Source organism: Natrix helvetica, assembly GCF_964273705.1.
Source record: "Natrix helvetica genome assembly, chromosome: 4".
NCBI classification, from domain to species: domain Eukaryota; kingdom Metazoa; phylum Chordata; class Lepidosauria; order Squamata; family Natricidae; genus Natrix; species Natrix helvetica.
In genome coordinates this window covers 121778-149108 of record NC_138550.1, presented here as the reverse complement: position 1 = coordinate 149108, position 27331 = coordinate 121778, and the positions used below count along the sequence as shown (strand labels likewise).

The window sequence follows — 27331 nt, the reverse complement described above, 5'->3', positions numbered from 1 at the left end:
GTGCCTGATGCCCAGGAGCCTATGGGTTGGCTGAGAAGCCCCTCAGGAAGCCCTGCCCTTTCCTGCAAGGTCCCAAGAGAGGGGAGGGGGTTCCACTCCAAGCCTTTGGCCCAACCCATCTTGCTTCCTTCTTGTAGAAAGCCTAGTAGAGTAGAGGGGCTTTCTTGGAGGAGGAGGAGGAGGAGGAGGAGGAGGAGTCAGTTTCTTTCCCTCCCAACCCAGGGTGGATAGTTTATGGTGAGTCAGCCAGCAAGGATGAGTTTGTTCTTGGCCTTGTGTAAGAAGCGGCTACCAAATAGGCTGTGCCTCCCCTTTGGGCAGTGATCACTTGTTGGATAAGGAAAGAATCCCTGCAAAGGAGTAGAGCTGCTTTTGATGATTTAGAAAGCATAGGCACAATAAATCAAGAGATTTGCAAACTGAAGCACTGAAATCTCTAAAATCATGAATTTATAGCTGATAATCATAGGCCAAAGAAATGGACCGGGATGATCTTGCTCTGATTGGCCAGTTTCAGGAAGGATTTGCCGATGAACTCAAGATAAACTGGGACGGCAAAGCACACCGGGAATTCAGCTTATCAGTTGACAGGCAACTGGAAGAATGGTTTTACAGTCTCTCTTTGTTCCTTCCCCACTTTCCAATGGCCTCCTCAGACTCCAGCCCCAGAAGATAGAGGCAAATGGGAGACGTGAGATCCCTGCAGAGGACCAGAGGAGCGACCTTGGTCTAAGGTTTCTATTAGGACGCCCAGGACCCACACAACAGAGGCCTACCTGGGGAGCCGTGCCCAAGGGGCTCCAGAGCCCCCTCCCTCTGGGAAACAGGGCCGATTCTGCTCCCAAGAGGCCAGCAGGATGGACTAAGGTGTGCTCAAGGAGTCGAGAGCAGGCAAGGGCATTGTATTGTCCTTGCACTCTTCACCCACATAGAAGTACAGCTCTCTGCCCTCGGAGACCCTGTCTCAGAGACAGAAGCAGCCTCAGGGTCAGGGTGAGTGCAGCAGCTGAGTTGGCTCGTGGTTAGAGAGCCTAGGCTGGCAGATGGGCAGCCCCTCCTTTGCCACATTTCAAGCTCTCCACCGTGTGGAAGTAAACAATCCCATGGAATCCTTGCCCTGCTGCTCTTCCACAGCTCCCGTGTATGTCCGCAGAGGGTTGGGCACAGGTTGGCTGGTGGTTCGTTGATATGCAGGGAGCAGTTGAGGGCTCATCTTCTGTCTTGGGAGTGTCCAGAGCATCCCCTGTTTTTCCTACTCTGAATCCTTTGCCAGGAAAGTCCACCATCTTGCCGATGTTGGGGAGTTTTTGTCCCTGGCTCCTGATCCCAGTCGAGTGGTATAATGTGAATTTGATAATGTGACAAAATTAGTGGACCAGAGAAATGCCGTCGATATAGTTTACCTGGACTTCAGTAAGGCTTTTGATAAGGTAGACCATAACCTACTACTAGATAAAGTAGAAGAATGTGGGTTGGACAGCATCGCCACCAGATGGATTCGTAACTGGCTGACCAACCGCACTCAACGTGTAGTCCTCAATGGAACTGCATCTACATGGAGGGAAGTATGCAGTGGAGTACCCCAAGGCTCTGTTTTGGGCCCAGGACTCTTCAACATCTTCATCAATGATTTGGATGAGGGAATAAATGGGGAAACTCATCAAATTTGCAGATGACACCAAGCTGGCAGGAATAGCCAATACTCCAGAAGATAGGCTAAAGATACAGAAGGATCTTGACAGACTTGAACATTGGGCGCTATCTAACAAAATGAAATTCAATGGTGAAAAGAGTAAGGTTCTACATTTAGGCAAGAAAAACGAAATGCACAGGTACAGTATAGGTGGTACCGTGCTCAGTACAATACAATACAATAGTAGAGTTGGAAGGGACCTTGGAGGCCTTCTAGTCCAACCCCCTGCCTAGGCAGGAAACCCTATACCGTTTCAGACAGATGGCTATCCAACATCTTCTTAAAGACTTCCAGTGTTGGGGCATTCACAATTTCTGGAGGCAAGCTGTTCCACTGATTAATTGTTCTAACTGTCAGGAACTTTCTCCTCAGCTCTAAGTTGCTTCTCTCCTTGATTAGTTTCCACCCATTGCTTCTTGTTCTACCCTCAGGTGCCTTGGAGAATAGTTTGACTCCCTCTTCTTTGTGGCAACCCCTGAGATATTGGAACACTGCTATCATGTCTCCCCTAGTCCTTCTTTCTCTTAAGCTAAACATACCCAGTTCCTGCAACCGTTCTTCATATGTTTTAGTCTCCAGTCCCCTAATCATCTTTGTTGCTCTTCTTTGCACTCTTTCTAGAGTCTCCACATCTTTTTTACATCGTGGCGACCAGAACTGAATGCAGTATTCCAAGTGTGGCCTTACCAAGGCATTATAAAGTGGTATTAACACTTCACGTGATCTTGATTCTATCCCTCTGTTGATGCAGCCTAGAACTGTGTTGGCTTTTTTGGCAGCTGCTGCACACTGCTGGCTCATATTTAAATGGTTGTCCACTAGAACTCCAAGATCCCTCTCACAGTTACTACTATTGAGCACGGTACCACCTATACTGTACCTGTGCATTTCGTTTTTCTTGCCTAAATGTAGAACCTTACTCTTTTCACCATTGAATTTCATTTTATTAGATAGCGCCCAATGTTCAAGTTTGTCAAGATCCTTCTGTATCTTAAGCCTACCTTCTGGAATGTTGGCTATTCCTGCCAGCTTGGTGTCATCTGCAAATTTGATGAGTTCCCCATTTATTCCCTCATCCAAATCATTGATGAAGATGTTGAAGAGTACTGGGCCTAAAACAGAGCCTTGGGGTACTCCACTGCATACTTCCCTCCATGTAGATGCAGTTCCATTGAGGACTACACGTTGAGTGCAGTTGGTCAGCCAGTTACGAATCCATCTGGTGGTGATGCTGTCTAACCCACATTCTTCTACTTTATCTAGTAGTAGGTTATGGTCTACCTTATCAAAAGCCTTACTGAAGTCCAAGTAAACTATATCGACGGCATTCCTCTGGTCCACTAATTTTGTCACATTATCAAAGAATGTAATAAGATTAGTCTGGCATGATCTATTTTTGACAAATCCATGTTGACTTTTGGCTATTACTTTGTTTGCTTCTAGGTGTTCGCAAATTCGTTGCTTGATTATTTTTTCCAGAATCTTTCCTGGTATTGAGGTCAGGCTGATAGGTCTGTAGTTTCCTGGATCTATTTTTTTCCCTTTTTTGAAGATGGGAACCACATCAGCTCTTTTCCAGTCCTCTGGTAGTTCCCCGGTGTCCCAGGATCTCTGAAAGATGTAATTCAGTGGTTCTGAGATCTCGTCTGCTTGTTCCTTCAGAACCCTGGGGTGTAATCCATCTGGTCCTGGTGATTTGAACTCATCTAGGGTAGACAGGTGCTCACTTACCATTTTCTTCCCTATTTCAATTTGTGTTCCTAATCTGATTTTCGTGGTGCTGCTTTTGATAGGTTGGACTGTTTTATCCCTTTGTGTAAAGACAGATGCAAAACATGAGTTAAATAGTTCTGCTTTCTCCCTGTTGCTTGTCACCTTCTTGCCACTTTCTCCTAGCAATGGACCAATTGTTTCCTTAACTTTTTTCTTGTTTTTAACATGTTGGAAGAAGCTTTTTTGGTTAATTTTTACTTTTGTGGCAAGCCTTTCTTCATTGTGAGCCTTAGCTTTCCTCACTTCAACTTTACAGGCTCGGGCTATTTGCTGATATTCTGCCTTAGTTATGTCCCACTCCTTCCACTTTTTATACTTACCTTTTTTGTCTTTCAGTTTGTCAGATAGTTCTTTATGCAGCCATGCTGGTTTCTTTTGGGAGCTGTTATTTTTCTTCTTCATTGGTATTGTGCTAGACTGGGCTTTTGTAATCTCATTTTTCAAAATTTCCCAAGCTTCTTGAGTTGTTTTCCCCTTGAGGATTCTCATCCATGGAATTTTTCCCAAGCTCTCTCTAAGTTTATTGAAATTAGCTTTCTTAAAGTCCAAGACTCTAGTTTGGTTTTGTTCTACTACTTGTGTTTGGATAATGTTGAATTCCAATATTGCATGGTCACTTGCCCCCAGGGTTCCTATGGCTTCAACACCTTCTATCATTTCATTTCTGTTAGTGAGAATTAAGTCCAATATGGCTGATCCCCTTGTTCCCTTCTCTACCTTTTGGGAAACAAAGTTGTCTCCTAGGTTTGTTAGGAACCTGTTGGATCTTCCACTTGGTGCAGAGTTTGTTTCCCAGTTGATGTCAGGGTAGTTAAAATCTCCCATTGCTATTGTGGTGTGCTTCCTACATACCTTAGTTAGCTGACTAGCAAAAAGTTCATCTACTTCCTCTGCTTGGTTGGGTGGCCTGTAGTATAGACCTATGGCAATGTCATTTCCCCCACAACCTTTAATATTGACCCAAATGCATTCAAGATAGTTCTCATCATTGTTGTGCTCTATTTCTGTAGAGATGTAGTTATTTCTTATATATAGTGCAACTCCACCTCCTCTTTTATTTGGTCTATTTCACAGTAGTAGTAACTGTGAAAGGGGTCTTGGAGTCCTAGTCGACAACCATTTAAATATGAGCCAGCAGTGTGCAGCAGCTGCCAAAAAAGCCAACACAGTTCTAGGCTGCATCAGCAGAGCGATAGAATCAAGATCACGTGAAGGGTTAATACCACTTTACAAGGCCTTGGTGAGGCCACACTTGGAATATTGCATCCAGTTTTGGTTGCCACGATGTAGAAAAGATGTGGAGACTCTAGAAAGAGTGCAGAGAAGAGCAACAAAGATGATTAGGGGACTGGAGACTAAAACATATGAAGAACGGTTGCAGGAACTAGGTATGTCTAGCTTAAGAGAAAGAAGGACTAGGGGAGGCATGATAGCAGTGTTCCAATATCTCAGGGGTTGCCACAAAGAAGAGGGAGTCAAACTATTCTCCAAGGCACCTGAGGGTAGAACAAGAAGCAATGGGTGGAAACTAATCAAGGAGAGAAGCAACTTAGAACTGAGGAGAAATTTCCTGACAGTTAGAACAATTAATCAGTGGAACAGAAATTGCCTCCAGAAGTTGTGAATGCCCCAACACTGGAAGTCTTTAAGAAGATGCTGGATAGCCATCTGTCTGAAATGGTATAGGGTTTCCTGCCTAGGCAGGGGGTTGGACTAGAAGACCTCCAAGGTCCCTTCCAACTCTACTATTGTATTGTATTGTATTGTATTGAGTGGGATCCCCTTTTGGATATTTTCATTAATGCCATTTTATATTTTATATCTTAGATATGTTTTGATTTAATTAGATTTGGTTTTTGCTTGTTTTTCTGTTGCACACCACTCAGAATCGCCCTGTTTGGGTTGGGTGGCCTTACAGACCCCTTGGCCAGCTCAAAGGATCCCTTCCTCCTCCTGGGCTGTGGGGCTGTCTGGTCAGCTTCACACTGAGACCCAGGAGGGAGGAAATGGCCAACTGAGAGGCACTACAGCCTACCTAGGGCTCAGAGGCACAATAGCAAGTTTGTTTGGGGTTGTGACAGAGCTTGATTACTGAACTGTATAGTCAGCAAAAAGGTACAAAAGTTGGATTATTGACTGCTTTTTATTGAGTAGCGGTGACTTTTTGTGGATAAAATAAAACTTAGTGAACCTGGTCTTCATTCCCCCCCTCCCTGAGATAATGGGAGAAGCCTCCCGTTAGGCTAGCTACTCTTGGATTCTCAAGACAATCTGTGACCAAGGGACGGGTCCTCCGAAGGGAGAGCGGTCCCTCTGGTCTGTATGCTGGCGATAGCCTGCTCTGCCTCTGGGCCCTGGGCTGGGCAGGGGGAGCCACCCTTGCACCAACCCCAGAGTCTGGCCTGACTTTGGCCCAGCCCTAATAACTCCGGCCGGGACCCTGGCACCCCTGTGTCGAAGCCTTCCCACAAAATGAAGAGGTAGGGCAGACATCTGTTGAAGGACCAGTCGCAAGTCTTCGTATTTTGTAACTTTATTTTCCTGTCTTTTTTTCATAACATTTTAATTTTATTTCCAAACTTAAAATATAAACTTCAAGGGAAACAAAAACAAAGCAAAACTAAACAAGACCAAAAAAAGTGCTTAAAAAAACCAAGAAACAATCACATAAATTGTCCCCCAGCTGAATACTGATAAATATATTTCAACAATAGTGTATTCTTTCTTCTTTTCTTTAGATTTATCTTTTCCCTTATCTAAAATTCTCAATATAAATTAAAAAAGAAAAGAATGAGATTATGCTGTCAAATTTTCTAGCTTTTTCTTAATTTGCATTGTAAATTGGTATTAGCTTTCTATGAAAATAGAAAGGATGCATTGAGATGAAAAAATGGAGGCGCCGGGTACGGTGGCCCCAGATTTCGCCGGACCTTGTTCTGCTCCGAGGATGACCAGCTGCCGCTCTCCCTTCTTTCCCTTCCTCAGCAAATGGCCCAGAGCCAGAAGGAGGTGGAAAGGGAACAAGAGGTGCTGAAGCAGCAGGAGGTGGAGTGCCGGAAGTTCGAGGCACGCATCGACGTCCTGAGCAAGAAAAAAGACACTTTGGAGAAGAAGAAGGAGATGGCCATGAAGAAGGTACAGCTGGGGCTGGTGGTGGTGGGTCTGCCAGTCTCCAGCTGTCTCGCTCCCGGGTTTGCGAGCCTGCGGTGGTGCCTGTGTGTGCATTTGCATTCCTTACGTTTAAAACGGGCTCCTTCCTCCCCCTCCCCCGGCCCCAGATGTTCCTCCAGGCTGAGTGGGGAGGCAGGTGCTGGGTGTGGGGTGGCTCTGCATGGGTGAGAAGGGCTGGGCTCCTGGCGTCCCTCCCTCCCCCAGGCCCTCTCTTCAGAGCTAAGAAGCAGGGAGTGTCAAGCAAGTGTCTTCAGTCTCTCAGTGGAGCCACCTCTTTGGTCTTCCATAATCAAGAAATACCTTCACGCCGATTGGGAAGTCTTTGTCTCCATTTCTTCATGGTTTCAGTTTAGCTTTTTTTTTTCTTAATAAATTTTTTTTGAATAAACACAAACAAGACACAAAAACACCATAAAAACATCTTCCATTACAAATTGTAAAAAGAGTGTCAATTGGTTACAAAGAACTTTTGTGCATCCCTTCCACCGTCATCACCTATGATTCATATCAAGTTATATATTTTACATCAGATATATTTATATATATTACCTCCTTCATATGACTGTAGCTGTTTTAACGTCCCTTTATAACAAATATTCCAAAGTTTAAAACAAAACCACATAATGACATTCCATTATCTATTTTCAATATCATCCAACAACATTATAACACATTCAAAATAAAAATTAATTATGTTTGATAACAAAATTTTTGCACCTCTTTTCTTAATCACTGTTTACAATTTATATCCAATTTCCCTTTTATCATGTCGATACAAACATTACATTATTATCATTATCAGTCATTTATTTAACAATAATTTGACTAAGTTTATCTTACTTTTTCCCCTTTTTTCACCATTTAAAATTTATACCAAATTTCCTCTATCAAACCAATGCATATGTATACATTGTTATAATTATCAATTACTTATCTAACTTTATCCATTATCACTTCATTTTCATATTTCAACCAGTGTCTTTCCAGTAATAGTGTAGTCCTATTTCTTTTGCCATTTGTGGAATTATTCTTCTGGTTATTTCCTTAATCAAGTTTGTGTAGACTTCTCTTCGCAACTTGTTGCTTGTTACATATCTTGTAAAATCTCGAGACCTCCCATCAGCTTTTTTAATCAGCTTATCTTTGGTTATTAGTAGTGCTTTTGTCAAAGTTTCTCTCCTTAAGTCCATCAATTTTTCTCTTTTTTCTTCTATACCTTGAGATCTGGAGTAGAGGGCCTTTCCATCTATTTTCCCTTTCCATGTTCCACTCTTTCCATCTTCAACCACACCCAGTTCACTGTCAATATCCACAATTATCTTGCCTCTTTGTTCATTTTTCCCGTGGGTTTTTAGAACTCTAACCTCCTCTTTTTCTTTTTTTTTCTTTTTTATTAAAAGAGTTTTATACAAACAAATTTTTCCCCTTTTCACCCCCCCCGCCATACAATGTAAATCTCATACAGATGCTATGCCCCCCCAACCCCCCCCAAAATTTTCTCATACAAATATTATACTAAATACTTTACCCCCTCCCCTCCCCCATCTTAAAATAAATTACTCATTCACATATTATACCCCCTCACCTCCCAACAAACATAATATAAGTTTCTCTTAAAGTAACAATAGCCCATTGATCCCATCTTCTAAGTTAGTTGAACATATATAAATCATAATATAAATTTCTCTTAAAATAACAATATTTCATTAATCCCATCTTCTAGTTTAATTATGCATATATATTAGCCCACCCTCCACCCTAACCCACCTCCCACTCAACCCCCCCCCGACTTCCGCTGTACACCACTCTGACAATTCCAAGCAGCCCATGTGTTATTTACTCGAATCATCTATCAGTCTAAACATTCTTACCTAAAGGCTACATAATACCTCCTAGTCTGGTATTTATTCTGTATGTAATCAATCCATTTTACCCATTCCTGTGTATAATCCTCCTGCTTCTGAGCTTTTAAGAAAGCTGAAATTTTTGCCATTTCGGCGAACCCCGCCACCTTCTGAATCCATTGATCAATTGTCGGTAAAAAATCTTTTTTCCAATGTTGTGCAATCAACAACCTAGCTGCTGTGACCATATGGAAGACCAATTTTGTTTCCCCTTTGGTAAAATCCTTAGCTATACCCAATAAAAACATTTGCGGAGTGAATTGTATTCTTTTCTTAAATACATTCTGCATAACCCACCATATTTTTATCCAAAAAGCTTTAACCTTTTTTTTTTTTAATTGAAAAAGTTTTATTCAAACATATTTTCCCCCTTTAAGCCCCCCACCATACAGTATAAATCCCATACAGATACTATACCCCTCCCCTCCCCCCAGCCCCCCCTAAAGAAAGGAAATTCAAATATTATACCAATTATTTTACCCCCTCCCCTCCCCCTGTCTAAAAGTAGATTACTCATACACATATTGTACCCCCTCTCTTCCCAACAATCACAATATAAATTTCTCTTGGAATAATAATAACCCATCAATCCCTTCTTCTAAACTAATTTAACATATATAAATCATAATATAAATTTCTCTTAAAATAATATTTCATTAATCCCATCTTCTAGTATATTTATACATATATATTACCCCACCCTCCACCCTAACCCACCCCCACCTCCCACTCAACCCCCCCCTGACTTCCACTATACACCACTCTAATGATTCCAAGCATCCCATGTATTATTTACTCTAATCAACTATCAGTCTAAACAATCTTAGCTAAAGGCTACATAATACCTCCTAGTCTGATACTTATTCTGTATATAATCAATCCATTTTGCCCATTCTTGTGTATAATTCTCCTGCTTCTGATCTTTTAAAAAAGCTGAAATTTTTGCCATTTCGGCAAACCCCGCCACTTTCTGAGTCCATTGACCAATTGTCGGTAAAAAATCTTTCTTCCAATGTTGCGCAATCAGCAGCCTAGCTGCTGTGACCATATACAAAACCAATTTTGTTTCCCCTTTAGTAAGATCCTTAGCTATGCCCAGTAGAAACATTTGCGGAGTAAATTGTATTCTTTTTTTCAGTACATTTTGCATGACCCACCATATTTTTATCCAAAAAGCCTTAACCTTATTGCAGGTCCACCATACATGAAAAAAGGTAGCATCTAGGCACCCGCATCTCCAACATTTTGGTTGAATATTTGGGTACATGCATGATAATTTTTTAGGATCTAAATACCACCTGTAAAACATTTTATAAAAATTCTCCCTTAAATTCTGTGACTGTGTAAATTTAACATTCTGAACCCATATTCTTTCCCATGTTTCCAACATAACAACTTCACCAAAATTCTGAGCCCATTTAATCATACAATCCTTAATCAATTCACTTTCTGAATCTCTTTCTAACAGTACATTATATATTCTTTTAACTTGTTTTGGGCCAGTCTCTTTTATCTGCTTAATCAGATCCACTTCTTTGTCCATAAAACCGACCCTTCGATCTTCTTCCCATCTCTTCTGTAGCTGTATATAATGTAACCAATTTAAAACAATTCCTTCTTCCAACAGTTGTTCCAAAGTTTTTAACTTCCATTCGTCCCCATCAGCGATAAGCACATCTTTGTATAAACAACCCCCGAGTGACTTAATCATAATCCCCATGGTGTCTGCAAGATCCAACCAAAGCGGTATCTTATAATCCCAATTGGGCCGGTGCTTCTTCCATACTCTCATCAGGGCACTTCGGAGAACGTGATTGTTGAACACTTTGTCCACCCTATCTTCATAAAAAAGATATGCATGCCATCCCAGAACAAGATCATGGCCTTCTATATTCAGCAAATCCATTTTTGTTTTCCCAAACCAATCTGCTACATGCGTTAGTACCGCAGCTTCATAGTACAATCGAAGGTTTGGGAGTCTGAGGCCGCCTCTTTCACGAGTATCTTGCATAATCTTCATCTTTACTCTCGGTTTTTTCTCCTTCCAAACAAATTTATTTAATGTTGCTTGCCAATTTAACAAAGTTTTATCTGTTTTAAGCACCGGTATCATCTGGAATAAAAAGATAAATCTAGGTAGAATGTTCATTTTAATTGCTGAGATCCTTCCAAGCAAAGACAATTGTAGCTTTTTCCATACTTCAAGGTCTTTCTGGATCTTTTGCCACAACACTTCATAATTATTTGAGAAAAGTTTTGTGTTCGATTCTGCTACTTGTATTCCTAAATACTTGACCTTGGAGACTATTTCAAAGCCTGCTAAGCTTTCAAATCTCTTTCTTTGAGACTCTGTCATGTTTTTAACCATCATTTTCGTTTTGTTTTGATTTAGTCTAAACCCAGACACCATGCCAAATTCTACTATAATATTTTTCATCTGGATTATTGATTTCAAAGGGTGTGAAAGGGTAACAACCAGATCGTCGGCAAATGCTCTAGTTCTATATTCCTTTTGCCTAATAGTTATGCCATCTAAGGATTCTGAGTCCCGAATTGCGTTCAACAAGACTTCCAAAGTTAAAATAAATAACAATGGAGATAATGGGCAACCTTGTCTTGTACCTTTTTGTATCTCGAAAGTTGTTGACAAATTTCCATTAATAATAAGTTGTGCATTTTGTTGCTGATAAATTGCTCCAATCGCCTGCCGAAATCGTGGTCCCATATCCATCTTTTCCAAAGTCTTGGTTAGAAAATTCCAGTTCACTCGATCAAAGGCCTTCTCTGCTTCCAAGAAGACCAGCGCTGCCGAGATCTGCTTATTCTTATCAAGATAGTCAATTAAATCTATGAGTTGCCTTACATTCTCCTTCATATGTCTGCCTTCAATAAATCCTGCTTGATCATGATGAATAATCTCTTGAATAACCGGCATCAATCTGTTGGCTAGTACCTTAGCAAATATTTTATAATCTGTATTCAGAAGAGATATCGGCCTGTAATCTTCTGGTTTCTTAGGGCCCTCTTTATCTTTGGGTATCAATGAGATAAAAGCCGCTTTCCATGAGGAGGGTATTTTACTGCCTTGCTGTATGTTACAAAAAAGTTGTGTAAGATATTCAATCATTTCCAGTTGTAAAGTTTTATAGTACATTGCAGTCAAACCATCAGTCCCTGGAGCCTTTGCTAGTTTAAGTTGGTTTATAGCTAAAGTGATCTCATCAGCAGTTATCAGACGTTCCAAATTTGCCTTTTGAAGCACAGATATTTTAGTAACCCTTTTTTCTTCCAAGAAATCATCTACTGACTTGTTCTGTATATTATCGCGTACATATAACTTAGCATAATAGTCCACAAATGATTTAACCTTGTTGCAAGTCCACCATACATGAAAAAAGGTAGCATCTAGGCACCCGCATCTCCAACATTTTGGTTGAACATTTGGGTACATGCATGATAATTTTTTAGGATCTAAATACCATCTGTAAAACATTTTATAAAAGTTCTCCCTTAAATTCTGTGACTGTGTAAATTTAACATTCTGAACCCATATTTTTTCCCACGTTTCCAACATGACCACTTCACCAAAATTCTGAGCCCATTTAATCATACAATCCTTAACCAATTCACTTTCTGAGTCTCTTTCTAACAGTACATTATATATTCTTTTAACTTGTTTTGGGCCAGTCTCTTTTATCTGCTTGATCAGTTCCACTTCCTCCTCTTTTTCCATTTGCTGGATATCTTCCATTTTTCCATCAGGTTTTACCACATTACAATTTATATTTTCAATATTTTCCCATCTCTTCTCAACTCTCTCTGTTGTTTCTAATAATTTTTGAATTTCAAACATAATCTTTTGTAATGTTATGGTTTCTTTTTGGTATCGTGTCATCCTTCCAGTTAGTAAACACTGCAACTCTAGTTTAAAAACAAGGTTTTGTTTTTACTTCTTTCCAGCTACCAAAGAGCATCCAAAGAGCACCTGTATAAACAACCCATGCTCTTTTCCTTATCTATATCAATAAAAATGTAATGGTTGTTTGTGCAAAATCTCAAATCTCCGAAAGTTCTTCACCAATTGCTTTGAAATTTTGACACAACGTTGCATTCGACTACATGCATGTTTTTATATACGTATATTATATAGATGTCACACCTGTGACAGGTAAAAACATGCTTTTTTGTAAAAACATTCTTTTTTGAAAACCAGCGCCATCTGCTGGATGTAAAAGCAACACACACTATGTTTCATTTCTTGAGTATAGTATATTTGGAACAGTTTGGCCTCTCTCCAGCTTTGTCCCGATGGTCCCTTTATATGTGTGGCTGGGCTGCTGCTGCACTCTTTCCCCTTTCCGTCCCTCCTCCGACGAGCTTCGCCATTTCCACCAAGGGGAGCCGAAGCCTTTCATCCTCCCCCTCCCCTCTCTCTCCTCCCCTCCCACCAGGCCTTTGCTGTTTGCAGCGGGGCGGCGCCTGCCCCATCCCTTGGCCGCCTTTTCCCACCCTTAAGCTGGCCTCCCCCTGCCCAGCCCAGTGGAGCTCCAGAGGAGGTGGAGGCGGAGCGTCTCCTCAGCCCGGCCGGCTGCACACACTCTCCACCCCCCCTCACAGGGAGCCAGCTACGGCCTCGCCAAGGCGGCTCCAACGGGGCGGCGGCGGTGTCAGCCTGAGGCGCAGTGGGGCTGGGGCTGCTGCTGGGTGCCCCGTGAGGCGCGACTGCAGCAGCGACGGTGTCTCTGGATGGGGCCGCGGCCAGTGGGAGCTGTCTCGCGTCCACATTGCCAATTCCTCCTGCTCCTGCTCCTCGGGATGCCAGCCGCCTCCTCTCGCCACCACCACTGAGGGAAGCCGGGTCGGGGGCGGCGGCCACCTCCTCCTCCTCTCCTACTCAGCTCAGCCAGGCCAGGGCCTGTGGGAGCATCCTCCATGGCGGCTCTTGCAGGGGCCACAGTGGCTCACTTCCATGCAGGGGCCGCCTCTGCCGGGGGACTTGCGCTTTCTCTTTTCTTTCTTTTCCATTTAACCAGACTGGGCCACAGCAATGCGTGGCCGGATACAGCTAGTCTCTTCTATAAACAAGCTGAAGCCTTTGAAGTGCAAGGTCAAAATGATCAAAGAGAAAAAAGAAAAAGCAATGTTTCCAGGACTCAACCTCCAAAGTCCAAGTGGCAGTGTAACTTCTTTTCCCTCTGAGGTTACTACCCTCTTTATATTCTTTTTGTATCTTCTTTATGTTTCAGGCTTAGAAGAAACAAAATTCTTAAATGAAACAAAATAAAAAGAAAAAATCCATCCCAACCAATATTGTAGAAATAAAGAAAAAGATTTAATCCATAGGTAAAAAAGAAGTAGAAGAAGAAAAACCAATACTTTCACTTTAAAAAGTAGAAAATGATTACAAAACTTCCATCCATAGGAAAAAATAAATAAAAAAGGATAGCACACTGTCCAATAATGCTTAATTTCACTGCTTATTTTCTTTTCTTTACCAGTTTAGTTTAGCTTCAATCTTTTTTGGGCAGTCTTTTATAAAAATAACATTTCCTCACCAGATGAACACACTTTCTCTTTCCGCTTTCCTCCCATTGCGGAGCTGTCTCGACTTCAGCAGTTTGGGGCTGTGCTTATGCTGGCAAGAAGAGATTCTCTTGGATCAATCAGGGACTATGCGGTGTCCCTGAGATCAGCAAGACGTACTCTTCCCTGTCACTGTCTCTTTGGGATGGTTTTGTCCAAATGGACCGTCCAGAGGCAAAAGTGTCGACTGCGATCTCAGAGCTCCAAGATCGCACATCGTGTCGTCGCAACATCAGCTCCTTAGTCCTTGGTTTCAGTTTAGCTTTGATGGAGTGGAAAGTGCTGGGGGAAATGGAGGCCAGGAGAAACCGCCGGTCAGGCCAAGAACCTAGCCAAGCAGACTGGCTGCCAGTTGGCAAAGGAGGGGCCCAGGACGCTCACCCCTCCTTCCTTCAGCCTGCGTGTGGGACAGGCGTTAGGGGAACCTGGGTTGGAAGGAGGCAAGTCTGCTTTTAAAAGCGGAGGAAGAAACAACAGTAAACTCTGCTCTGCTGGCGACACTGTCCTGGCAGCTGCAAAGGCCCGGGGTCTGCAAGCCCTCCCACTCAGGGCTACGAGCATCATGAAAACATGGGACTAAATATATAGGAGACCAGACTAAGGGCAGCAGATGGAACACCAGCTTTAGAATTGACCCTGAAGATGGCGAAGTGATGGGGAGATTCTGCCTTTTAGGGTTAAATGTCAACAGCAAATGAAAACTGAGGGCCAGATCTTTATTTATTTTCAAACCTGCAACTTCTCCGTACGCCTCAATTTCTCCTATCAATTTAGGTGCAGATTGAAATGGCTCCTCAAGAATGAAGACTAAATCGTCAGCAAATGCTTGCAGCTTGTATTCTTGCTTTTTAATGGTCATTCCCTTTATTTCTTCCTCTTCTCTAATCTTTCTATTTAGTACTTCTAATATTAAAACAAAAAGCAGTGGTGATAGTGGACAGTCTTGTCTCGTACCTCTTTTAATTTCGATTGGATCCGTCAGTTCTCCATTTATCATTATCTTGGCTGTTTGCTTGTGGTAAATCGTTTGTATGGCTTGAATAAAGTTCTTACCAAAGTTCATTTGTTCCATTTGTTGTATCATAAACATCCAATTCACATTATCGAAGGCTTTCTGCGCATCCAGAAACATCAAGGCCATTTGCTTCCCAGAGTGGACCTGATAATATTCCAAGGTATCCAGAATTGTCCTTATGTTGTCTCTAATTTGCCTCTTTGGTAAAAAGCCATTTTGGTCTGAGTGAATGAACCCATTTAAGTATTTTTTCAGTCTCTCCGCCAGTATAGAAGCAAATAGCTTATAATCTGAATTCAACAAGGAAATAGGTCTATAGTTCTTAATTTGCGTATGGTCTGCCTCCTCTTTGGGTAGCAATGCCTCCAACCATGAATTAGGTATTTTGCTTTCAATCATTACTTCATTCATGACTTCTAGTAATGGTATGGCCAAAGATTTTTCTAGTGTTCTATAGAATTCCACAGGAAGGCCATCCGGTCCCGGAGCCTTCCCATTATTTTGTCTTTTAAGGGCCTCGGTTAGTTCCATCATTGTTATTTTATCTTCTAGTATAGTTCTAGTATCACTTGGTATTTGGGGGAGTTTGGCATTTTGTAGATATTGTTTCACTTCTTCCTCTTTTATATTCTCTTGTTCATACAACTTAGCGTAGTAATCTTGTATAATTTTCTTTTTTTCCATATTTCCATAGTGCAATTGTCCTTGTTCATCTCTTAGTTGTAGTATTTTCTTGGTCTCTCTTTCTTTTCTCAGTTTATATGCCAGCCATCTGCCTGGTTTATTTGCATTTTCAAAATAGTTCTGTTTAGCGCCTCTGATTTTTTGAGCCAAGTCCTCCTTTTCCAGTAGGTCCATTTTGTGTTTTATTGTGTCCATCTTTATTTTAATCACTTTCTTTTGTGGAAATTTTTGTAGTTCTTTTTCAAGTGTGCTGTAATCTTTTTCTAGATCCTTAGACACCTGTCTTTTCTTTAAATTTCTCTTCCTTGCATATATTATCAAACCTCTAGAAAAGGCCTTCATTGTATCCCAGAGATTCTGTAAGGATGTGTCTTCTTTTTTGTTTTCTTTAAAGAAGAAAGTCAATTCTTTTTCCATTTTCTTTACAAATTCTTTCTCTTTCAATATCATGTTATTTAGTGTCCATCTAGATCTTATTCTTTGTTGTCTCCAACCTATTGTCGTTGGATTGTGATCCGCTCAGGTGTTTGACTCAATCTCCACGTCTAGTGCGCTGCTGGATATGTCCGTTGAGACCCAAATCATGTCAATTCTAGAGAGCGATGAGTGTCTATTTGAATAGAAGGTGTATTGTTTTTTTTGTTTTTTTTCTTTTTTTTTCTTTTTTTGTTTTTCCTCCCAACAAACATAATATTAGTTTCTCTTAAAGTAACAATAGCCCATTAATCCCATCTTCTAAGTTAATTAAACATATATAAATCATAATATAAATTTCTCTTAAAATAACAATATTTCATTAATCCCATCTTCTAGTTTAATTATGCATTTATATTACCCCACCCTCCACCCTAACCCACCCCCACCTCCCACTCAACACCCCCCCCCTGAAGGTGTATTGTTTTTTAGTGGGGTTCCTTTCTCTCCAAACGTCTTTTAGGTTTATTTCATCCATCATTCTGAAGAAGGACTTTGGGAGTGTTTTTCTATTTAGTTTTGTTGTTTTGTGGGTTTTATAGTCCAAGTTCTGGTCTACAATACCATTGAAGTCTCCCATCATACAAATATCAACATAGTCTAGATCAGAAATTTTCTTGTGGATTTTTTTATAAAATTCATCTTGTTTTTCATTAGGTGCGTAAATTCCAATTAGCAGTATTTTCCTAACATTGTCCATTATTTCCACCATTAAAATTCTTCCATCTTCGTCTGTATAGATTTGTTTCGCAGGGATTTTATCTTTAATGTAAAAAGTCACACCTCTTTGTTTACAATCCGCTAACGAAGTAAAATTTCCCCCCAGCTTTGGTTGTACTAATAGATGGCTGTTTCTTTGCTGGATTTGTACTTCTTGTAAGCAAATTATGTCTAATTTTAATTTTCCTAATTTATGAAATATTTTCTTTCTTTTATATGATGAATTAAGTCCATTTATATTAATTGAGAGTAGTTTTATTCCTTCCATCCTTATGTTTTATATATAGGGTTTATAGCTCTAGTTGATCTTGGTTCCCGTTGTGCTCTGATCTCTACACCCCCAACAGCACCTTCTTCAATGTCAATTCCACCTACAGCACCCTCTGTCCTCTCAATTTCGATTATAGGTAAATCCAGCAGTTGCACCGGTAGCTCTTCATTTCCAGGCTTCTCTGCCTTTCCTCTCAAATGTTCTGTATAGAAGGCTTCTGCCTTCTCAATTGTATCAATTCTGTATCTCTGTCCTTTCCAATCAAACATGAGGCCTTCCGGAATCAACCATCTATAGTTAACTCCTATTTTAAGTAGAACTGTGGTCAAAAATTGGTATTTTCTTCTCTTCTCTCTCACCCTTCTTGGTATTTGCTTTAGAATTGCAATCTCCTTGCCTTTGTATTCCAGTTTTTTATCTCTTGTATTTTGCAATACTTGTAGTTTTAATGCTTTTTTCGTAAATCTTACATGGACCTCCCTTGGGAGGGAGTTTCTCGTTGCATATCTTGTATTAACTCGAAATGTCTCATCTATCCCATCCATTATCTTCTCCTCAGGTATCCCTAATATTTCTATGAGAATTACAGATATTATGTGTGGCAGATTTTCACCCTTTTCTTCTACTATATTTTGAAACCTCAGAAAATATTCGGAACACTCCATCTCCCATCCAATTATTGCACTGCTTTCTGTTTCCACTTCACTCAATCTGGAATCAAATTCTTCATCCCTCTTCTCTCTTTGCTTCTCTCTTTCAGCAATTTTTTGCATATCATCTTCTTGTTTTTTAACCCACTGTTGTATATCTTTTATATTTCTCTCTGCTTCATCTGTTTTTTTTTTCTCTGTTCTCCATCTTCATTTCCATATTGCCCGTTTTCTTTATAAGTGTATCCAATTTTTCATCGGTGCTTGTTTGTAGTTTCTGTATTGATTGCATAATTGAAGCTAGAGATACGGTCTTCTCTTTTTCCTGTTGAATCATAGATTGTATTGATCTTTGTCCTCCTGCCGGTGAGGAGGCAGGGGTTGTTGTTGAAGAGCCCACTGGTGTTGGCTTTCTACTCATCTTGCTAGTTTATTCTCTCTTCTTCTTCTTCTTCGTTTTGTAGTTCAGTCCAATTGCAATTAACACTAGGAGAAAGAGAAGATAGGAAGAAGAAAAGAGGAAGGGAGGAGGAGAAAGGGAAAAAGAGTGTATGGTAGTTAGATAAAAGTAGTAAGGGGAGAAATCAAGATTTAAATAGAGAGCACAGAATGTGGGAAATATAATAAAGGATATAGAAGAGAGGTAGAAGAAGGAGAGGGGCAAAAAGAGAAAGAGAGAGAGAGGGGAAAAAAGGCAATCCATATAAGAAAGATAAGAACCTTGTATTTTGTCACCAGCATACAATCTGGTGAAAAATTCTAAAAAAATCTTTTTAATCATATCTTGTTGAAAAAGTTCTTTCCCTTTGTATTCTACTTTCTCTATATTACGAGATCTTTGTTTTTTCCTTAACATATATGCTAACCATCTACCTGGTTTTTTGGCATTGCAAAAAGTGTTATTAGTGGCTATCTGGTCCGACATTAACATATTAAAGTAATTACCTCTGTTGTCTTCTTATCATCTGGTTTAGACATTAACTCATTCTCTTTTTTTTTTTAATTGAAAAAGTTTTATTCAAACATATTTTCCCCCTTTAAGCCCCCCACCATACAGTGTAAGTCCCATACAGATACTATACCCCCTCCCCTCCCCCCAGCCCCCCCTAAAAAAGGGAAATTCAAATATTATACCAATTATTTTACCCCCTCCCCTCCCCCTGTCTAAAAGTAGATTACTCATACACATATTGTACCCCCTCTCTTCCCAACAATCACAATATAAATTTCTCTTAGAATAATAATAGCCCATCAATCCCTTCTTCTAAACGAATTTAACATATATAAATCATAATATAAATTTCTCTTAAAATAATATTTCATTAATCCCATCTTCTAGTATATTTATACATATATATTACCCCACCCTCCACCCTAACCCACCCCCACCTCCCACTCAACCCCCCCCCTGACTTCCACTATACACCACTCTAATGATTCCAAGCATCCCATGTATTATTTACTCTAATCAACTATCAGTCTAAACAATCTTACCTAAAGGCTACATAATACCTCCTAGTCTGGTACTTATTCTGTATATAATCAATCCATTTTGCCCATTCCTGTGTATAATTCTCCTGCTTCTGATCTTTTAAAAAAGCTGAAATTTTTGCCATTTCGGCGAACCCCGCCACTTTCTGAGTCCATTGACCAAATTGTCGGTAAAAAATCTTTCTTCCAATGTTGCGCAAACAGCAGCCTAGCTGCTGTGACCATATACAAAACCAATTTTGTTTCCCCTTTAGTAAGATCCTTAGCTATACCCAGTAAAAACATTTGCGGAGTAAATTGTATTCTTTTTTTCAGTACATTTTGCATGACCCACCATATTTTTATCCAAAAAGCCTTAACCTTATTGCAGGTCCACCATACATGAAAAAAGGTAGCATCTAGGCACCCGCATCTCCAACATTTTGGTTGAATATTTGGGTACATGCATGATAATTTTTTAGGATCTAAATACCACCTGTAAAACATTTTATAAAAATTCTCCCTTAAATTCTGTGACTGTGTAAATTTAACATTCTGAACCCATATTCTTTCCCATGTTTCCAACATAACCACTTCACCAAAATTCTGAGCCCATTTAATCATACAATCCTTAACCAATTCACTTTCTGAATCTCTTTCTAACAGTACATTATATATTCTTTTAACTTGTTTTGGGCCAGTCTCTTTTATCTGCTTAATCAGATCCACTTCTTTATCCATAAAACCGACCCTTCGATCTTCTTCCCATCTCTTCTGTAGCTGTATATAATGTAACCAATTTAAAACAATTCCTTCTTCCAACAGCTGTTCCAAAGTTTTCAACTTCCATTCGTCCCCATCAGCGATAAGCACATCTTTATATAAACAACCCCCGTGTGACTTAATATTCATAATCCCCATGGTGTCTGCAAGATCCAACCAAAGTGGTATTTTATAATCCCAATTGGGCCGGTGCTTCTTCCATACTCTCATCAGGGCACTTCGGAGAACGTGATTGTTGAACACTTTGTCCACCCTATTTTCATAAAAAAGATATGCATGCCATCCCAGAACAAGATCATGGCCTTTTTTTTTTAATCTCTTCCTCTAGTTCCCTTTGTTTCTCCCTTTGTCTGCGCCTATAAATATTATTCAAATTTATTAGAACATCTCTCATGTATGCTTTACTTGCGTCCCAAACCATTTCCATAGATATCCCCATGCATATTAAAAGCAAAATATTCTTTCAATAGTTTTTTATTTATTTATTTATTTATTTATTTTTTACATTCCGTAACATTTTTCTCATATCTAAATAGATTTTCATTTAATCTCCAAGACCTCCTAGGTCGGTCTCCATATTCAAATTCCATCCAAACCGGGTTGTGATCTGTTAAAGTTCTCGGGCATATCTTAGTCTTCTACACCCTGGAAAAAAAGTCATTTGTAATATAAATGACTTTTATTGTAATATATAAAATCAATTCTGGAAAAGGATTGATGCCTATCAGAAAAGAAAGTGAAATCCTGTTCTTTAACATTCCGTTCTCTCCAGATTATCTCTCAGTTCAAAGTCGTCCATCATATCAAAAAAGGATTTAGGTAATCTTGTTCGTGTTTGGGTATTTTGCAAAAGCCTCTTCTTGTCTTGAACGGGATCCAGTACTCCATTCCAGTTGCCCAGTAAAACGCAGGATCTATAACCCCATTGTGTTAATTTAGTGTGAAGCAAATTATAAAATTTTTCTTGTTGTTGATTGGGAGCATATACTCCTGTTAAGTATGCCCATTGTACGCCGCCCCGAGTCCTGCCTGGAAAGGGAGCGGCTAATAAATTCAAATTTATTATTATTATTATTATTAAGAGTATTTTCTTTCCTTCTGTTAATAGTTCAATTGCAATACATCTACCTTGAGGATCTGCTTCAATTAATTCAGCCTTTAAGTCTTTTCTTAAATATATGACTATACTGTTTTTCTTTTCCGGAGCAGATGCTACAAAATGCGATCCCAGTCTTGCGTTCATCAAGTGTTTCTGATCCTGTGTTCTAATGTGTTTCTTGTAAGCAAATTACATCATTTCTGAATTCTTTCAAATAGTGAAATATTTTTTCCTTTTTTGTGGTGAGTTTAAGCCATTGACGTTCCAAGTTAGAAATTTAATTGTCATCTTCAGCTTCCTAAAGCTTTCTAAGAGCTGCCTGGAAATCTTGCTGGGATTTCACCTTCGGTCTAGCTCCCCCCACTGCTTCTGTGCTCGTATTTATATTTTCTTGGACTATCATCTGGGCTTGTTGAGACTTTAATTCTTGTTCTTTACGTTTAGTAGCCGCACGGGTTTGTCTCTGTTCCATAATTTCTTCTGTTTCCTGCAATAAACTCACAACCCAGGTTTGTGCCTGATTATCTTGCTGCCTGGGGTCCTCTGTCTATTTTCTTTCTTTCTTTTTTTTAAAAAAAGAATTTTATTGGTTTTTACACATGTTTATAGGAAAGGGTAAATAGGTACAAGAAAATTTTGACAGCTACATCGTGCAAAAGGTAGAAATCCCCCTGAATCTCACAACTTTTACAGAAAAAAAGGAATCAAAAATTAAAAAATAAACATTGGCAGCTTTTTGTTTTGCATTATATCAACAATATGTTCAATCATCTTTTATATCACTTCCAACGATTACATTATGACAACAATTGCAATAATGTTTCAAACTCATTTTTGTGACCTGAGTCTTTCCCCCCTGTCTTCTGGCAGAGCCATGCCCCCCAACCCCCCATATCTTGTTTACTGTCCCCTGTTCCATCTAGAAAGGCACTGTATTTTTCAATGAAAGCCTCTGCCTCCACAACTGTATTAATTCTAAGTTTCCAAGAGTTGCCCTAATTAATTTACCCCATTCATTTATTAGGACTAACATTAGGGCAGCTCTTGGAAACTTCACAGCAATATTATTTAAAAATTCCAGTCTGGCTATCAACTATTGAAGCTTTTTCATATCCAATGAAATATAAAAAGGAACAGATATGGTGAAATATTGAATTCAGAGAGTGAACTTAAATCTATGCAAGAGTTGAAACCCATTAAATCCCATTTAATGGCGTCTGAACCTGTCTCGTCTCCCCTCTGGCTGAGGTCATCAATTACATTCTCTAACATGACGTTATGGCAGGGTTCTGGACATGCGCATTCACATCCCAGAACAGAAATATGAGACTTTCACTCTGGTCAAAAGTATGCATGGCATTTCCCCCCCCCCCTTCTCACGTTGATAGTAGTCATGGAAACGCTTTAGGCATTGACAATTGCCTTTTGATCTTCTCCCAATTTAGTAACAAAGCCTCCCATAAATAGTGTCTTCTAAAATAACCCTGTGTTTTAGTTCCCTTATACCATAAAAAAGCATTCCATCCCAACAGTAAGTCATGTCCTTCTACAGTCAATAATCTGGAATTCCTTAATGTTATCCACTTCTTAATCCACATCAAGCTTGTTAGTTAAAGACTGTATGATAAAATGGGCACAAAATTTCGAAGAGCCAATAATGATGGAGACATGGGAAAAGATTTGGGTAAGAAATGTAAGCTCAGAATTTGAGAGAGAATTTTTATAAGATGTTGTATAGATGGCATTTAGATCCCAAAAAATTATCTTGTATGTATCCGAATTTACAACCTAAATGTTGGAGATGTGATTGTGCTGATGCTACATATTACCATATATGGTGGACTTGCAAAAAAGTCAAAGCATTTTGGATAAAAATATGGTGGGTTATTCAAAATATACTTTAAAAAAGGATAAAGTTCACCCCCAGTTGTTTTTGTTAGGTATAATTACAGACTGTACAGTTTATAGAGACTAATTTGATTTTGAACTTAACGATGGCAGCAAGATTGTTGGTGCCGCAGTACTGGAAGAGGGAAGAAGAAGTAGTAAATCTAGCAGAGATGGCCAAAATTACAGCATATTTGAAGGACCATTCGGATGAGAAATATAAGTTGGAATGGAGAAGATGGGTTGACTATATTCAAAATAAATATCGGACTAGAAAATTTCAATTAGATTACGAGTGAAGACCCAAAAAATGTTACAATTTACCTAAAGTTATCTTAACAAAAGGGGAATTAAAGCACAAGAGGAGGTAGGATGTTAAAATCAGTTAGCTTATGTTAGCGTATGATTGTTAAATGTCTATACCCTGTATTTTGCTCTGGGAGGTTGGGGGGAAGGGAGGGTCAGAGGGTGGGAAGGGGTAATATTTGTAAAATTTGTTAAAACCTTTAATAAAAAAAAGCTTGTTGCCTGATGATATAATTCCCAGTCAGATAAGCCCAATCCTCCTCTTATTCTAGCATCTTGTAACAATTTTAATTTTATTCTTGCTTTTTCCCCCTGCCAGATAAACTTCAGCACTATTTTATTTAGTTCGTCAAAATAGTCTTTTCCTAATCTAATTGGAATTGCCTGGAACAAATATAGGATTCTGGATAAAATGTTCATTTTAATTGTAGATATTCTCCTTATCATTGATAGTTCTGTTCTCGCATTTCTCACTGCATATCTTGTGTAAACTCAAAACGCCTCGTCTATACCATCCATCATCTTCTCTTGGGATATCTCTAATACATCTGTTAGAATTTCTGATATTATTTGTGCCAGGTTCTCTCCATTTTCTTCTTCTACATTTTGAAATCTTAAGAAAAATTCTGACTGATCCATCTCCCATCCCAATATTCCGCTGTTATCTTTTTCCACCATACTCAATCTACTGTCGATGTCCTCAATTTTCTTCTCTCTTTGTTCATCCTTTTCTTCAATTTTTTGTAATCTATCCTATTTCATCATCAATTGTTGAATATTTTCATTTTTTTCCCTCTGTTTTACCTGTCTTTTGTTCTATATTTTCTGTTCGTTGTTCTATCGTCTCAATTCTCTTTTCCATATTCTCTGTTCTCTTTTCAATGGTTTCTGATCTCTTTTCAATGCTCCCTGCTCTTGTAGTTTTTGTATTCCTTGCATAATCGCCTCTAATGTTACTCCCTTTTCTTTTTTCTGTTGAAGCATCGTCTGTATTTATCTTTGTCCTCCTGCAGGTGAAGAGGAGGGGGTTGTTGTTGCAGACCCAGTGGTAGTTATTTTTTTTTACTCATCTTCAAATTCTTCTGTATTTTAGTCTGCCTAATATGAGGTGCAATTATAATCCCAAGTGACCATGTAGAGGTCAAAAAATAAAAAATATAAAACAATACACAGGTGTGCAAATTATTCTGTATTTTAGTCCGCCTAATATGAGGTGCAATTATAATCCCAAGTGACCATGGGGAGGTCAAAAAGTAAAAAATAAAACCATACACAGGTGTTGTGTAAAAAGCCAAAAAAAGAGGAAAAAATATATACAATAATTAAAAAAACCAGGAAAAGTAAAAATCTTTAATCTCTTATATGCCCTTATCCTATTGGTTCCAATTAGAAAAAAAGGAAAAAGGGGGAAAAAGAACACAAAAAAGAGAAAAAGGAACAATCCCAAAATAAAAATGTAGAAATATGAAAATGGAAAAATTATGAAAAAAGAAGAAGTGTTTAAGTTCTCCCTTAGTCCAATTCAATTGAAAGATTACAGATGACTCAGAAAAAAAAATCAAAAGAAAAAGGAGACAGAAAGAAGTCACAGCTTCCATAACAGGAAGGAGTAAACACTGCCACCAAAAAAGAAGAAAAAGAGTTCAAAGCTTTTATAAGGTAAAAGCCTTTCCAAGATCACTCTGAGCTTTCCCCTAAATTTTTTTATTTATTCTTTCAAGGTAAATTTCCAGACACTGAGAGTTTCACAAAGAACACCTGTATCAACAACTATGTTCCTCTCACTATCAAGCCTTAACTGAGTAACCTTGAAAAGAACAGCTTCTCTCCAAACATTCATGCAAAAATAAAAACTTTGTTTCAAATCTTCTAGGTGGCAGTGATACTTGTTTTCCACTTTCAGCCTTTGTCTTTTATGCTCTGCTTCTTACTTATAAAAAGTAGGGGAAAAAATCAGGAAAAAGGAAGTACAATATTTCATTAAGCAAAAGTAGAAAACAAGGAAATTCTTAAACTGTAAAGCTTAATTATATCAATATAGCGAAAAAGTCCAACGAAAAGAGGAAAAAAAGCATGAAGAGCCAATCCAATTTAGAAAGTGAATTACAATGAAAGTCCAGTCAGGCTTCCGGCAGTAAAAAGGGAAAAAAGGAAACCTTCAATTGACTATGCCTTAAATCCACCACTTGCTCTCTCATCAACCTTTATTTTAATTTAAATCTCCACATTTAGGGTGTTCTCTCTCCGATAGAAAAAAAAAATTAAAACTCTCACCAAAACAACACGCTTCTCTCCTGCCCTTGTGTTACGGAGCTGTCAGCAGTTCCAGCAGCCTGATGGCTGTCTCGTAGCCGCCGGCAAGAGGGGCTTTTCCCAGATCACCAGAGACTTTGCGGGTGTCTCCGGGATCAATGGGATATACCCCTACCTATCACCATCTCTACGGGACGGTTTAGGTCCAGTTGGACCGCCCAAGCGACCGGAATTTGGCAGCGATCTTGGAGCCCCAAGAAAGTCCGTCGTTTCACTGCGACGTCAAGCTCTCCTCCTGGATTATGCTCTTGATCCCCAGTTGGCATTTCTGCTCCTGGCAAACTAAGCGAAGCCATAAACGTCTTCCTGGGGCTGCCCTTGAAGAGCCTCTGGAAGCTGTAGCTAGTACAGAATGCGGAGAAAACTGGGCACTCCTCAATCTGAGCACCTTACACCTGAACTCTGTCAGCTGCATTAGCTATCAGTGCTCCTGGATTCAGTTCAAAGTGCTGGGAATGACCCGTAAATCCCCAGAGGGCACAGCAAGTGGATGGTGGAGCCACTGCCCTCCTCCCCCAATTGCATCCTGCTCTCCAGGACTGGCAGGGAGGAACATTGTGGGTCCCGTCCATGACAGAGTTCCCTCTGGCAGCACCCAGGAGTCAGGGCGTTTGCCCTTCGGAAATCACCTAGCCCAGCCCTCTCCATGGCTTGGGGATGGGTGGGTGGTGCTCATGGCCCCAAAGAAGGGTCCTCTTGCCCGGGGCAGAGCAGGGGTCTGTCCAGTCATCTACTTCCCACTTCTTTCCAGGTGAGTCAGGACTACAAGGCTGCCCTGGCCGCACTGCGAGTGCAGGACATCGAGGAGCTTCGGAGCTACCGGCAACCCCCCGCTTTGGTGGTCCAGGTGACCGACCCCCTCTGCCTGATGTTCCAGGTAGAACTTGGATGGGAGAGCGCCAAGCTTCTGCTCAACAGGGACGATTTCTACCAGGTGAGACCCCCCTCCTGGACCCCCCCTTTTCCCACCTGCCCTGGCTGATGCTGTAAGTTGCCCAGAAAGACTGCAAAGAAACATGCAGACCTCCTTCCTTCCTTCCTTCCTTCCTTCCTTCCTTCCTTCCTTCCTTCCTTCCTTCCTTCCTTCCTTCCGTCCAGTGTGTGCAGCTTTGCCCTTCTTAGTCGTTTCTGATTCTCACAAGAACTTTCTTCAGAGAAAGCAAATTGCAGTTTATTTCTCAATTACTTGTTAGATTTGCTCCCTTTATTTTATAGCCACAATAATCTAGTGAGGTGGGCTGGGATGAAAGCAAGGGAGGGGAGGCCAAGCACCCAGTTGGTGTCGGTGCTCGGGACTCTTCATGTGGCTTCTGGCCCTTCAATCATGAGGCGTAGGCTGACTTTCAAGCCAGCAGCCCCCATTAGAGAGCAGCCACACATACATCAGAATCGTAGAGGGGAATGAGCTCTGCTCAAGGGAGACCCCCACAGTAGCTCTCCACTCTCTGAAGATCTCCCACGAAGCAGGCATGGCTCCCGTCACCCCCGTCTTCTGCTGGCTGCCCCTTATTCCTCCCGTCCAGCCTCTCTCCTTC

At 40.1% G+C, this 27331-nt stretch overlaps 1 protein-coding gene across 1 annotated transcript in view; it reads left to right on the top strand.

The window, feature by feature from the left end:
- The window catches only part of DNHD1 (dynein heavy chain domain 1), a 70180-nt gene that overhangs the window by 32913 nt on the left and 9936 nt on the right, over positions 1 to 27331 (top strand). Inside the window, exons 27-28 of the mRNA XM_081951631.1 lie at positions 6452 to 6601; positions 26548 to 26730. Of these exons, the coding sequence (XP_081807757.1) occupies positions 6452 to 6601; positions 26548 to 26730 (333 nt within the window). The remainder of the gene's footprint in view (positions 1 to 6451; positions 6602 to 26547; positions 26731 to 27331) is intronic.